We start from the raw sequence: 12,058 nt of genomic DNA on the forward strand, positions 1-12,058 counted from the left end.
GCTTGTCGGTGACGTCACGCGCCGGTCTCGTTTACCGCCCGAATTCCCACCTCCTCCTCCTGCCCACCTCGCCTCAAAACTCTGCGGTAATCGCCTCCACGATTTATCTGCCGCAGTTATCTCGCACACCGTGAGCGCGCGAATTAAACGCATCCACAAGCGTCCAGGTCGAAGCGGCTGTGTGTTGGTGTTGTGGTGTTGGCGTTGCGATTGACCGCTCACGTGCGTCGGAGGTTCCCTTGTGAAGAGAGAAACGCCAATGGGCCCGTGACGGGAAGTTTGAGGTAAAAACAACGAAACGTTTAACAACGACGAAGCTCATTACCGTGACAACATTACACACAAGCCTCGTCGCGATTAATCGACGAAAGTTGTCGCCGTTCGCGCGAGGAAGCCGCCGCCTTTTCGTCGTGTGGTTTTGGGGGCTTCGTGAGGCGAGCGACGATGTTCGGCTCCTTCACGATCGACGAAACTAATGTCACCAAGGCGACATTAGTTCAAGTTCATTTATTTGGTATAGCGCTGTGAGCCATTCGGCTCTTGAATCGGGTGCAACCGCAACAAACAAAAAGCTAAAACATGAACAAGAAAACATCTTAAAGTGAATATGTGACTGAGTGCAAACAGAAAATCCAAGAAAAGACAGCTAAACAATGCAGGAAAAGCACCGGTACACCAACTGTGTGCACAAATCCCAGTGGGATGCAAGTCAAACAACAACCACAAGACAACTTAGATTAAGGCCTTCAGTCTAACTTTGTACTACAACAAGCAAACATGGACAAACGTGACGGACACGGGTGGCTTTACATTCAGTGTTTCATTACTAAAGTGTCACTGGATTTATTTCGGTAAAGTCACGTAGAAGGGAAATAATAAAATAAGACATATAAAAAATAAAAATAACTTTTTATTATTATTATTATTGTATATTTGTATTATTTTATTATAAAAATGTATTTCTTTATATTTGTATTATTTTATTATAAAAATTTTAAATTGTTTTATATTTGTTTATTTTATTATTTAAAAAAATCAATTGCTTTATCTTTGTATTACTTTATAATTTCCCTTCTACGTGACTTTACCGAAAGAACCAAGAATATGAATCCTTGCAGTCACGAAAGCTTTAAATCAAAATTTGGATTTATTTCGTTTTAATGTTCGTCGGCCGAATGTTCATTGGCGTTAAATTATCCGTGGGGATGTGTGTGGGGGGTCTTTCGCCTGTGTGCCCACGGCCCCGTGGTGAATGATATTGTTTGTTTTGTTTGCCATTGGCTTTTTTTTAATCAGGAACTAGTCAATTTGATGACCCAGCGACCATGTCATGGAAGAAGCTGCGGAGAACCGGCGTGCCCGCGGATGTGTGCGAGCGATTATCCAAGCACAACATCCACACCTGCCAGGTAACTCGCCTGATACGAACATCAATCCCCTCCCTCCCCACCCCTTGCCAGCTCACCTCACCTGGTGAGCAACAACCCTCACACCTGTGAGGCCACCTCACCTCATGGACATCAACAGACCTGCCAGGTAACACTCGCCGGATGTGAACACTCACCAACAAGATCACCTCACCTGGTGAGCAACAACCCTCACACCTGTAAGTTCACCTCACCTGATTGACATCAACAGACCTGCCAGGTAACACTCGCCAGATATGAACACTCACCAACAAGATCACCTCACCTGGTGAGCAACAAACCCTCACACCTGTAAGTTCACCTCACTTGATTGACATCAACAGACCTGCCAGGTAACACTCGCCGGATATGAACACTCACCAACAAGATCACCTCACCTGGTGAGTGACAAACCCTCACACCTGTGAGGCCACCTCACCTCATGGCCATGAACACACTCGACTCTCAGGTCGCCTCACCTGAGATGAATACCCAGGTGTCAAGTTGCCTCACCGTGTGAGCAACAACTTTAAAACCCACACGCATCGTCTGGTGTACATGAACACAACTGCCAGGTCACCGCAACTGGTCATAGAAAAAAACTCTGGTGAGGTCACCTCATCTGCTGGGCAATATCAACCACATAGGGGGCACTTAACTGATCCTATTCACCTTTAAATGCTCGGTCATATTTTAAGGAACAGGCCCCTTCACCACTGAACACCAGAAGATCCAGATTCTACTTGTTTTTAATACAGGACTGTGTATTCCACATGAATATTTAAAGTGCAAAGTCGTTTTATCATGCTGTTTATCAGCTTTCACTTCACTCGATCGCTAAAGCTTAAGATGTCCACACCTTTACTAAAACAGTTTGTCAATAAATAAAGGACGTTGATTAAATATCACAATAAACTTTCAGGATCCTAAAAAGAATAAACATACAAAACGCATCCTGCGGAATTGCTGTGCAGCAAAGTATAACAGTGCTGAAGTCGTAAGTAATTGTCACGTTTTTGTTTACGTGACAAACCTTACAAATTGGCTATCGGGTGGTGGTGGGTTAACGACACGTTTCTATTTAATGGCTAAGTGCGGTGCGAAAGAAGTTCAACATACATACTAACCGAAAAAAACACCTCTATTATGAATGCATACCTGTCAACCAATACGATTTATCCGTATTCTTGTACAGGGAAATTGAGTTTTCAGGTGCATACGGTGTAAATCCGTTTCAATACGGGTGAAAAAAATAATAGGGCCATTTAAAAAAATTCGTGGGACAGCTTTCATTTTTTACTCTGGAGGGTAGCGATCCCCATTGCAGCTGACAAATTTGATCCGGAATTAAGACGCGCTCGGTACAGATCATGCGCACAAGCTACATTTCCAAATCCGATTTTCCAAACAAACCACACCACGGCACAGCGGCAATGGCAGCGTTACCTCCTGCGGCGAAGAAGGCGAAATTAGCGACGCCGACAGGCAGATATTTGAGGAGTGGGGGAGCCCGATCAATGTTCAAGGACATAGGTCGGGACTTATTAGGATGAATGTTGAGATTTCTAAGGGCACGGGGTGACCAATCGGGCCCGAATTGGTCTGTAATAAGGTAGGGCACTGATAAGGGGTTGACAGGTATGTAACAGTGGCCAGATGTCTCGGAAGCCTCTGCATTAAACTGACACCACTCTCGTTTGGATTCCCTTTCAGGACTTCTTGTCACTGTCCTCGGTGGAGCTGTTGCGCGTCACGGGCAAGAGCTATGCCACGGTGCGGCAGCTCGCGAGGGTCGTGAGCCAGGCCTGCGCACCCCGCGTGATCACCGTGCGTCTTTGACTCCCCGGACCCCAGTCCGACCGGACACTGCACTTGTAGGACACCCGTGATCAGAATCAGAATAGTTGTTTATACTGGAGGAATCCGATGAGCTATAAAGCTCTTTTTCAGAGTTGTCCAGTAGGGGCAGGTAAGAACGTTACAACAAGAAACAACTTCTTCTTGGTTCTTTCGGTAAAGTTACGTACCAAGAAGATGAATCCCTGCAGTCACGAAAGCTTTAAATCGAAATATAACAAGAAACAATTCAAAAGCATGGAGTAGGCACATAACGATTCACAATTTGAAATTGATTCTTATCCTCACAATACATGCATGAAATAATGCATATTGTATTTAATTAATGTTTATGTATGTACATTGTATGCAAAACATTTATGTAGATTACAATGATTAAGACAACAAATAAGACGTGTACAAATGTGAAAGTAACTATACAATACAGACATCGAAATATTACAGACAAAACAGTATAAACAAGACAACAACACTTGATTCTTGAATTTTAATCATTGTGTGACCCTAGTCCTATAATAATGTGGGGAAAAGTGCATTGCTATATGTCTAACCTATAACAGCAGTTGGCCACATTGGTTTTTTTTAACAAATGTTTCGTGCTTACACATTTTCTCAAAACAGGCATTGGAGATGAGGGATAGACCCATGGCTGCATTCTTTGCCACATCCCTTTCTGCACTTGACAGGGATTTACAAGGAGGCATTCCCTGTGGCTCAATCACTGAGGTAGGTAAGCCCCCTATCCCAATGCCATATGCTTGACTAGAGGACCTGTTCTTGGTTGTTTATCTCATTTGTGTTGCTCTTCCCTTAGGTCGCTGGCCCATCCGGTTGTGGAAAAACGCAGTTCTGTATGATGCTGAGTGCTCTGGCCACATTGCCAGCATCCCTGGGTGGACTGGACGGGGGAGTCATCTACATCGACACGGAGTCGGCCTTCTCCGCAGATAGGTGTTGATTGGACATTTACATGATGAGGCCAGAGAGTTTAAGGAAAATGCAACCCTCAAATAAATATGTATCTACAAGCTTGTAGATTACATACCTAGGCTGTGTGTTCTATGCTGACCAACATGAAAATATAATTTTGCTAATGAGAAAAAAAGACTTAAAATCAGGTGACTCTGTATTGTGTTATTGTGGCATCACGGCTTTGATCTATTTCCATGTTTGCCAGTAATGTCACAGGAGTGCTAAAATGCAGTTTATTTTATTGAGGGATCTGCAAATTTGTGTTGAACAGTCTAGCACTCCACAGTCTAAATACATATCTACAATATATTTTTCAGATCGTGTATTTAAATTATCCATTGGAAATACAGCTTGGAAAATTTAGTTTTTGATGTGAAATCTGGTACATTTAAATGCAACAATGAGAATTACTGTTTACAAGAATTCTCATTTTATTATTTTTGTTATTTTTAAAGCGTTTCTATAAGCAATATTATTGCGTTTACTTGGTTGAGTTTTACAAATGTGGCTTATTTAATGGTGTCCGTGTGCTGTATGTATTTATAAAGGTTAGTGGAGATTGCTCGAAGTCGTCACCCAGAGCATTTCTGCACAGATGAGCACGTTATTGCCATGACCAACCGTGTGCACGTGTACAGAGAGCTCACTACGCAGAGCGTCCTGAGCAGGTACTTCACACTTCAATTAATTTGCAACATGAATACATCGGTCTCCTGTAAATATATGCAACACACTCGATGCCAGGGCTGTGCAACCTTTTTTGAGCTCTGATGATGTTGCAAATCTATATCCCGCCCACCCACGAGCCGTCACGGTATAGTCTCTGTGCGGTGAACAGTCCACTAAGTTGCTCACCGAACCTTCCGCCGGTCAAAACCGTGCCGCATGCCGTTTCTGGCCCACAACCCAAAGGTTGCACACTCCTGCTCTGCACAATTCCAGCAATCATGAATTGCTAGGCAAGCCTTTAAAAAGTGTACCTGCCTCTGTTTTTAGCTGTGGCTGTTGAGTTTAGTATTTGGATCCTGCCGTAAAAAGGCACTATTAACAGAAATATCCACGTGAAGAGAGCGAGAGAGATGTTATGCATTTTTAAATCCCAACAGCAGATGTTGCCACTGTCACTCTTAATGTATGAAAATATTTTGACATGTAAAAAGTACTGTATGCTGACAACAAAAATCACATTTATAAAAGTGTGGTTGTTACACAATACACAATCTCAATATGTAAGAGGCCATTGAGACCAGAAGTATATTTTGCAAAGGAGACCTGTGTCATATAAATACACTGTAACAGTAAGCCGATTCTTGTGTAACGGATGGAGATGCAGAATTTTTTGTTATTCAAGAGTTAAATAAAATCATAACACGAGTAATACAGGTTCCAAAGTGTGAATACCAATTCAAATGAAAGGTTAAATTGCAATACAGAATCCTGCAAAACAATCGGTCTATCACAAAGCTGTGCGATGGATTGTGGCCATGTGGAGCAGGCTGGAGAGTCTTGAAGAGGAGCTCATAGCCAAGCGTGTACGTCTGTTGGTGCTGGACTCTGTTGCCTCGGTCCTGCGCAAGGAGATCGACTTGCGGTTTCTTGCGGGGGTCGCTGAGCGATCTGAACTCCTCTCCCATCAGGCTGCCTTGCTCAAGTATCTTGCACAGGAGTTTTCTCTGCCGGTAAGCGATCACGGAAATTTCCGCTCTCCCATCTGCTGATACATTTAGTGCTTCAAGTGCTCGGATACCTAGAGAAATAATGATTTAAATTTCCATCTTTCCAAGTTCATTTACTTACTCAACAAAAGACAACTTGCGTAATTATGTCTGCAGACAGAAAGTCCACCTAACACGCCAGTATGCCGTAACTTAGAATTTAGTTTGATATTGTTTTGATTACTTTTTTAAGATAAAACTAAGTGCAACTGAACGTTTATTATTGAGAGACATTATAGAATTCAGCCCAATCAAACTGTCAGGAACCCCTTTATCTAGAGTAAATTGCATAAACTACAGTCCTCGACTTATGAGCATAATTCATTCACGAGACCTGTTCATAAGTCGGAACACAATGTACTCTAAATCCCAATACGGTCAGTGTTATGAAATGTGTTATGGTTCAACAAGAAATGGAAACATTGTGAAACTCATAAATAAGAATTATAGTACATTTGCATCTAATGCTGTCTTACATTCTTGATTTGAAGCTTTCGTAACTGCAGGAATCCATACTCTTTGGTTATTTCGGTAAAGTAACGTAGGTATAAAATAAAATAAATCACGACGTTTCGGGCGCAACACAAGCGTCCGTCATCAGGTGGGAAAGCATGTTCCGCTGCTGAGGCAGACTGTTTAAAAAGGTTTGAAATGGGTGTAGCCCAAGGGTCATAAAGAAGTGGGCAGGGCTAGTGATGTTAATGTGAGAAATCAGCATGTAACTGTAAGATAGGAGCGTGGCCTCCTCGATGAGGGCACAGAAGTGGCTATGTTAATGTGAGAGATTAGCATGTTAATTTAAAGTCGAAGAGTGGTGCAATCCAAAGGGTGCAATCCAAAGGGCATGTGAGCATGAGAGTGCAGTCCAAAGGACATGTGAGTGCAATATAAAGGACATGTGACCATGAGAGATCTAAGAGAGAGGCATAGAGAGAGAGACACACAGAGAGTCGGAAATAACAGCTGACATAGGCAGGTAGGTTGGAAACATCACAGTCAGTTAAGACTTTACCTGGTTAATAACGTCCTTCCAATGATTGATCAGTTTGTACCCATCCTCTCGGTTGAAATTGTGTCTGTGTTTATACATCTGGATGGCTTCAGAGATTTTTTCATGAAGCCATCCAAATATATAAAGCCTCATCAGACTGTTGGGGCAAGTGCTGTGATCGAGCAGCACCTATGAAGGCTGGCACTGCACACGAGGCGAGTGGGCAGCACCATGACCGGCCACATTTGACTGAAGTGATGATGACGATTGCTTGTGTTGCAATCGAAACGTCGTATTCTATTATTTCATTTATTTTCTTTCTACGTGACTTTACCGAAAGAACCAAGAAGACGAATCCCTGCAGTCACGAAAGCTTTAAATCGAAATTTAACCAAAAAGTAATTATTGCAGTCACGAAAGCTCCAAATCAAGTTTGAAGTGATGATGTTTATGCACTGCACCAGGTGATCATTTGAAGCCTAGTCGACCTAGGGGAGGCTCAGGACCCATTCAGATAATCGTCACTGGTTTTTGTCGGTGGGTTGGTAGCACAACTGCTACACTACCGCTCCCCGCACGAAAAACAAACTCACTTTCACACACAATCACCAATACCCGCCATTCGCCACGAAGTGACGGTAACGTCACCACGGCACCTGTGCCAGGCCAGGTGCACTTTGAGGCCACGTGAAGGCCACACAATCACTTTCACATATACATTGACTTTCACGCGCACAAACACTCCTCACTCGAGGCCTACTAATTACATCTTGCAGAGGATCACAAAATAGTTCAGTTTGCAAGTGTGAGTTTGCATTTTAAGTCAATGTTAAAAAAGTTGAGTCATGGAAGCTGGTTCATAAGTTGTGGGTGTTTGTAAGTTGAGGACTGTATGTACTTCATTTCTCTCGGACATTAAGCTCACAACCTGAATCCCTCATTGTCTGTTTCTGCCACAGTTAAAGCATGTTTTAAATATATGGAGTAATTTTAGAAAGTAAACTTTATAAACAGTGCTTTAATTTGGAATTAGTATGACAACATTGTTTTATAGTCCATTGTAACATCACTTAAAATAAATTGTAGTGTTCTGAATGCAACATAGAATCCTGCATGTTAGACGTGATTCCATTTAAGCTCATGGGGTAGACGATGCAGACATCAATGAGATCGTAAAAAACGAGACAAATAGATTAGCCAAGATTGAATAATATTGCCACCTTGCGATATTATGAAATGGCCATGGGAGGGTCATAATTCGTTACATGCCTGAAAAGATCGAGTGTGTCTATAATAATTGTAAATATCTATCATACAGTGTAGGATTCTATACAGCGCCTGTCAATCTTTTTTGTTATTATCAACGTACCACTTGGTGGCGCTAGATCCCCGCTTGTTGGTGTTGCCTACCATACTGGGAACGTTTGTAGCACGATCTTGCAGTTGAGCACAGTACACTTGTTTATGCCAGTTCAAAAGTTAATGTTTTTATTTTACCTGTATTCAGCAGAAAGCACTGACGTGAAATAACATTAAAGATAGCGGTAACTTAATCGCACAGTCCAAGGCCATCGTCTGTGTATTGGCACATGCAGTGTTAACACACAAATGCATTTAGAATTAGTGACTCGAAGTTTATTTAATTGGTTCGTAAATGGGTCATACAACTAAGCCACTTTAATAGACACAAGGTCATAGTGCACCAATGATGTTGTTCATTAATTGTTATGCCTCATCAAGCCAGTTCGTATCGCTTGGTATGTATAGTTTGTCTCTACCATCTCCAGTTGGTAATTTAATCCTTGCGTCAGGATGTGATGCTATCTGCATTGCCCTCCTAATGTGCTAAAAATGCTTTAAATAGCTCGGCTTATTATGCGGTACTCTTAAGTAGCACACAGCAAAACATAAAAAGACAACAATGACAACTTGTTTGCGTTTTCTCGCTTGAGTTTAAACAAAAGAAAAGTGATTAATGGATATAAATTGGCAACGCGGTGTTTATTCCATTTAGTATATATACAAAATTTGCATTTCAAAAGAGTTTGCAGTGTTTGTAATATGCATGCTCAAATGGTTACAGGAAGGGTCTGCAAAGTTTATATGCAAGAGGAAACTGAGCTGATCTGTTGATCATTATCTCTCAGTCTTATGTCTATTGAGCATTGATATGCACAAGACCGTCAGATATGATTTCTTCTAACTAGGGTTTCATTGGCAAAGTACCGGTAGATCATTTATATCGTCTATGACAAAAAAATAGATAATTGACTGTACAATGGTAAAGATGAAGGAGGGCACAGGGATCTATCCTTTAAACTAATTGTGCCTTGATGCAACTGCCAGCCAGAACCACGTCTGTTCAGAATCAGAATATTTGTTTATTTTGGAGAAATCCGACGAGCTATGAAGCTTTTGTTCACATATGTCCAGTAGGGGCGGGTCAGAAAGTTACAACAAAAAAGTTCAAATTGCATAATACATCAATTCCAAAGCTTGGGCAAGGCAGCTAAACAACAATTCAGTCTCAGACCACACCAAGACGACACACAGTCTCTCAATAACATTGCAAATAGGGGGCAAGGGGGCATTGAAAATACAAGCTGTGCTGATTGGCCCATTTGTATATTTTCTTTGCACAGCAATAATATTCCTTTGATAAGAAGGTTTAGCACCGTGGAGTGAATTTGTGAGACCAGGTGTGCACGCATAAAAAGAGGTTATCCACCATGTGCATGCAATTGATTAGCCGTATACAATCTTCTGGTGGTGAAACTGCTCATAAACAAACTGAATAGTCGAATGTACAATGGAGTAAATCTTTTAGGGCCTCCTACCCAGCTCTTAGTCCAGGGCAGTTACATGGCCTAACGGTAGCATGTTCGCTGCTTGTTGCAGATGTCCACAGTTCGAATCCAGCGGCCGCCCTGATTAATACTGCGGGTGTATCAACCGTAATAATGTGCGCTGTCTGCTTTACAGTGGACGTTAATGATCCCCTGACGTCATTCTCAGTGGTAGGCTATTGTTTGTTGTCGTGAAAGTCCAAGCATGCAAAATTCGAAAATGTCCAAATTTGCCAAATTCAAAAATTAGCCGCAAATTACTCAAATGGGATTATGTATAGAAATAATCACACCTACTGAGTCACTGATGCCCCAGATAACTCTTGAAAATTGGACTATCCTAGTTTTTGTTTAGTTCTCACCTGGTTAAATAAAATAAACTTGCGACTTGATATACAACCTATCCAGGTGTGTGCTAAATATTTTGCTTTGGCACGTGTTATAAATGCTGAACATGTCAGTTCTAATTATTGTACATGTACAACCCTTTTCTAATTTTGCTGTTGGATGAGGGTCTTCCCATGCCCCGCAGGGCATGGGAATTACTTGACCATATTTCTTCAAGCCGTTTTGTGCGGGTTGGTGAAGGTGGCCAGCATAGACCTGGGAGCATAGTATCAGAGTACTGTACAGCAGTTGATGTTGCTGCACTACCCTAGCTCACCAATGTGTTTTCTGGTTGTACGACAATTGTGCCCTCTACTGCTCACAACGTGGCCCCACAAGTTAATAAAGAAACAGGGATAATTAAATTTGTAAAGATTTGATTGTTACAGTCTCAATTCATATATTTTATATACATTTCTGTTAAATCAATACCACTGTGCCCACTATATATTTTAACAATGTTACATTTATAAATATACATCAAGTATATGAACTTTGTAGAATTCTATGAATGGTCATACAATTATAACGACGTTTTCAGGCTTCATATTAATTGTAGTATAGTTGTAGTGTAGGCTGCTTAGCAGGGAGCACTCTCTCTTTTCGTCTCGAACTCAAACACTGCTTCAGCAAGCACGCAAGCACCACAGGACAATACAGATCTTGTGCCAACCTTCGATAGAGAGCAGCAATGTTGGATGTTACGGTTCTGACCAAAATATAAAAAAATAATCTAAATCAGCTTTTTGTCCATCCACTCCTGCATAAAGGCCTCCTCCCCACACTGTAAATCATGGGAGTTTGCAATGGTTAGATTGTAGTGTAGTGTTGGTCTCGAACTCAAACATTGCTTGAATACAAAAATGTCATCTCAAAGGTAGTTGTAAAAAAGTGTGTTTCCATGTACAGTAAACGTGAACAAACATTTAAATATTTATTTTCACCATACATACAGTTCATAATTATTTTAAGTGAATTGCACTACAATCACAACAGAAACCGCTATAGAATCAAATGTTTTGTTTACAAGCAAGTGCAAACCGTGTTATTCAATAACAGAGAAAAGTATGCGGACATGCCTGTGGTTTTGTAATCCAGCAAAATTGCATTAATATAAATACAGTAGGTATTTTTCTTTAAAAGCTGTACTGAACATCAGATGTCTGAGATAGAAAGAATGTGAATTGCTAAATTTCTACCAATAATAGTCGGTGCAGAGTTTTTTGTTCCAAAGAACATTGTAGAGTCACTCTGGCTGGAGCATGAAGGCCCGTTAGAATGGAACGCACCGTGTGCCAAGATGTGAATTGTGTTGGTGCTGTCTCGCATTACTTCACTAATACAGAAAATTACATGAAATCCCACTACGTTTAAGGGGGGGATTAGGGTTAACAAAGGTTGCGCTGGAATTCGCCGATAAAAATCTTCCCTCTTCCTGCCTTGGATAATGAAGACTGACGTCTCGTTTTTGGTTACCAATAGAGGAAAAGGGCGAAGAGCTTACAATAAGGATGGACGTGCACAGTCGTACATAGTCTTCACACAAGGAGTGTTTGTGGAGTGGCATTGCAGGATCCTTAGTTCCCACACAAAGTCCTGCACAAGTGGTTGCTTATAGCCTCGGCTTAAGCTTACTTGCGCAGAATATTTTTGCCGACTCTGCCACCCCCTTTACAGCACGCATTTATAACATTGTAGTTGATGATTAATTTTTACAGCTTAAACTATTCCAAATGAAATTGAGAAATATAATGCTGCTGCAGCAGGGGAAGGGGGAAGGTCGGGTTTTGGAGAATGAACCTTTGGGAGTATAAGGTACACGGCACTTTTTTTTTACGTCAGAAGGAGAATATACGAAACACATGGTAATGTTTTGAAAACCAT

The 12,058-nt window shown here is 41.5% G+C and overlaps 1 protein-coding gene across 5 annotated transcripts in view; it reads left to right on the top strand.

The window, feature by feature from the left end:
• Nucleotides 1–12,058, top strand: part of RAD51B (RAD51 paralog B) — a 70,844-nt gene continuing 58,786 nt past the window's right edge. For 2 of the 5 annotated variants that reach the window (XR_013637000.1, XM_078857925.1), the window contains exons 1-7: nt 98–284; nt 1,297–1,409; nt 3,120–3,233; nt 3,885–3,989; nt 4,078–4,214; nt 4,784–4,903; nt 5,731–5,914. Coding sequence is in view for 4 of the 5 variants with exons in the window: in XM_078857925.1 (XP_078714051.1) it covers nt 1,326–1,409; nt 3,120–3,233; nt 3,885–3,989; nt 4,078–4,214; nt 4,784–4,903; nt 5,731–5,914 (744 nt within the window). In the remaining variant the exon portion in view is untranslated. The other 3 variants (XM_078857926.1, XM_078857927.1, XM_078857928.1) reach the window with 3 other exon arrangements.

Source organism: Lampetra fluviatilis, chromosome 7 (assembly GCF_964198595.1).
Source record: "Lampetra fluviatilis chromosome 7, kcLamFluv1.1, whole genome shotgun sequence".
In the NCBI taxonomy this organism is placed as follows: domain Eukaryota; kingdom Metazoa; phylum Chordata; class Hyperoartia; order Petromyzontiformes; family Petromyzontidae; genus Lampetra; species Lampetra fluviatilis.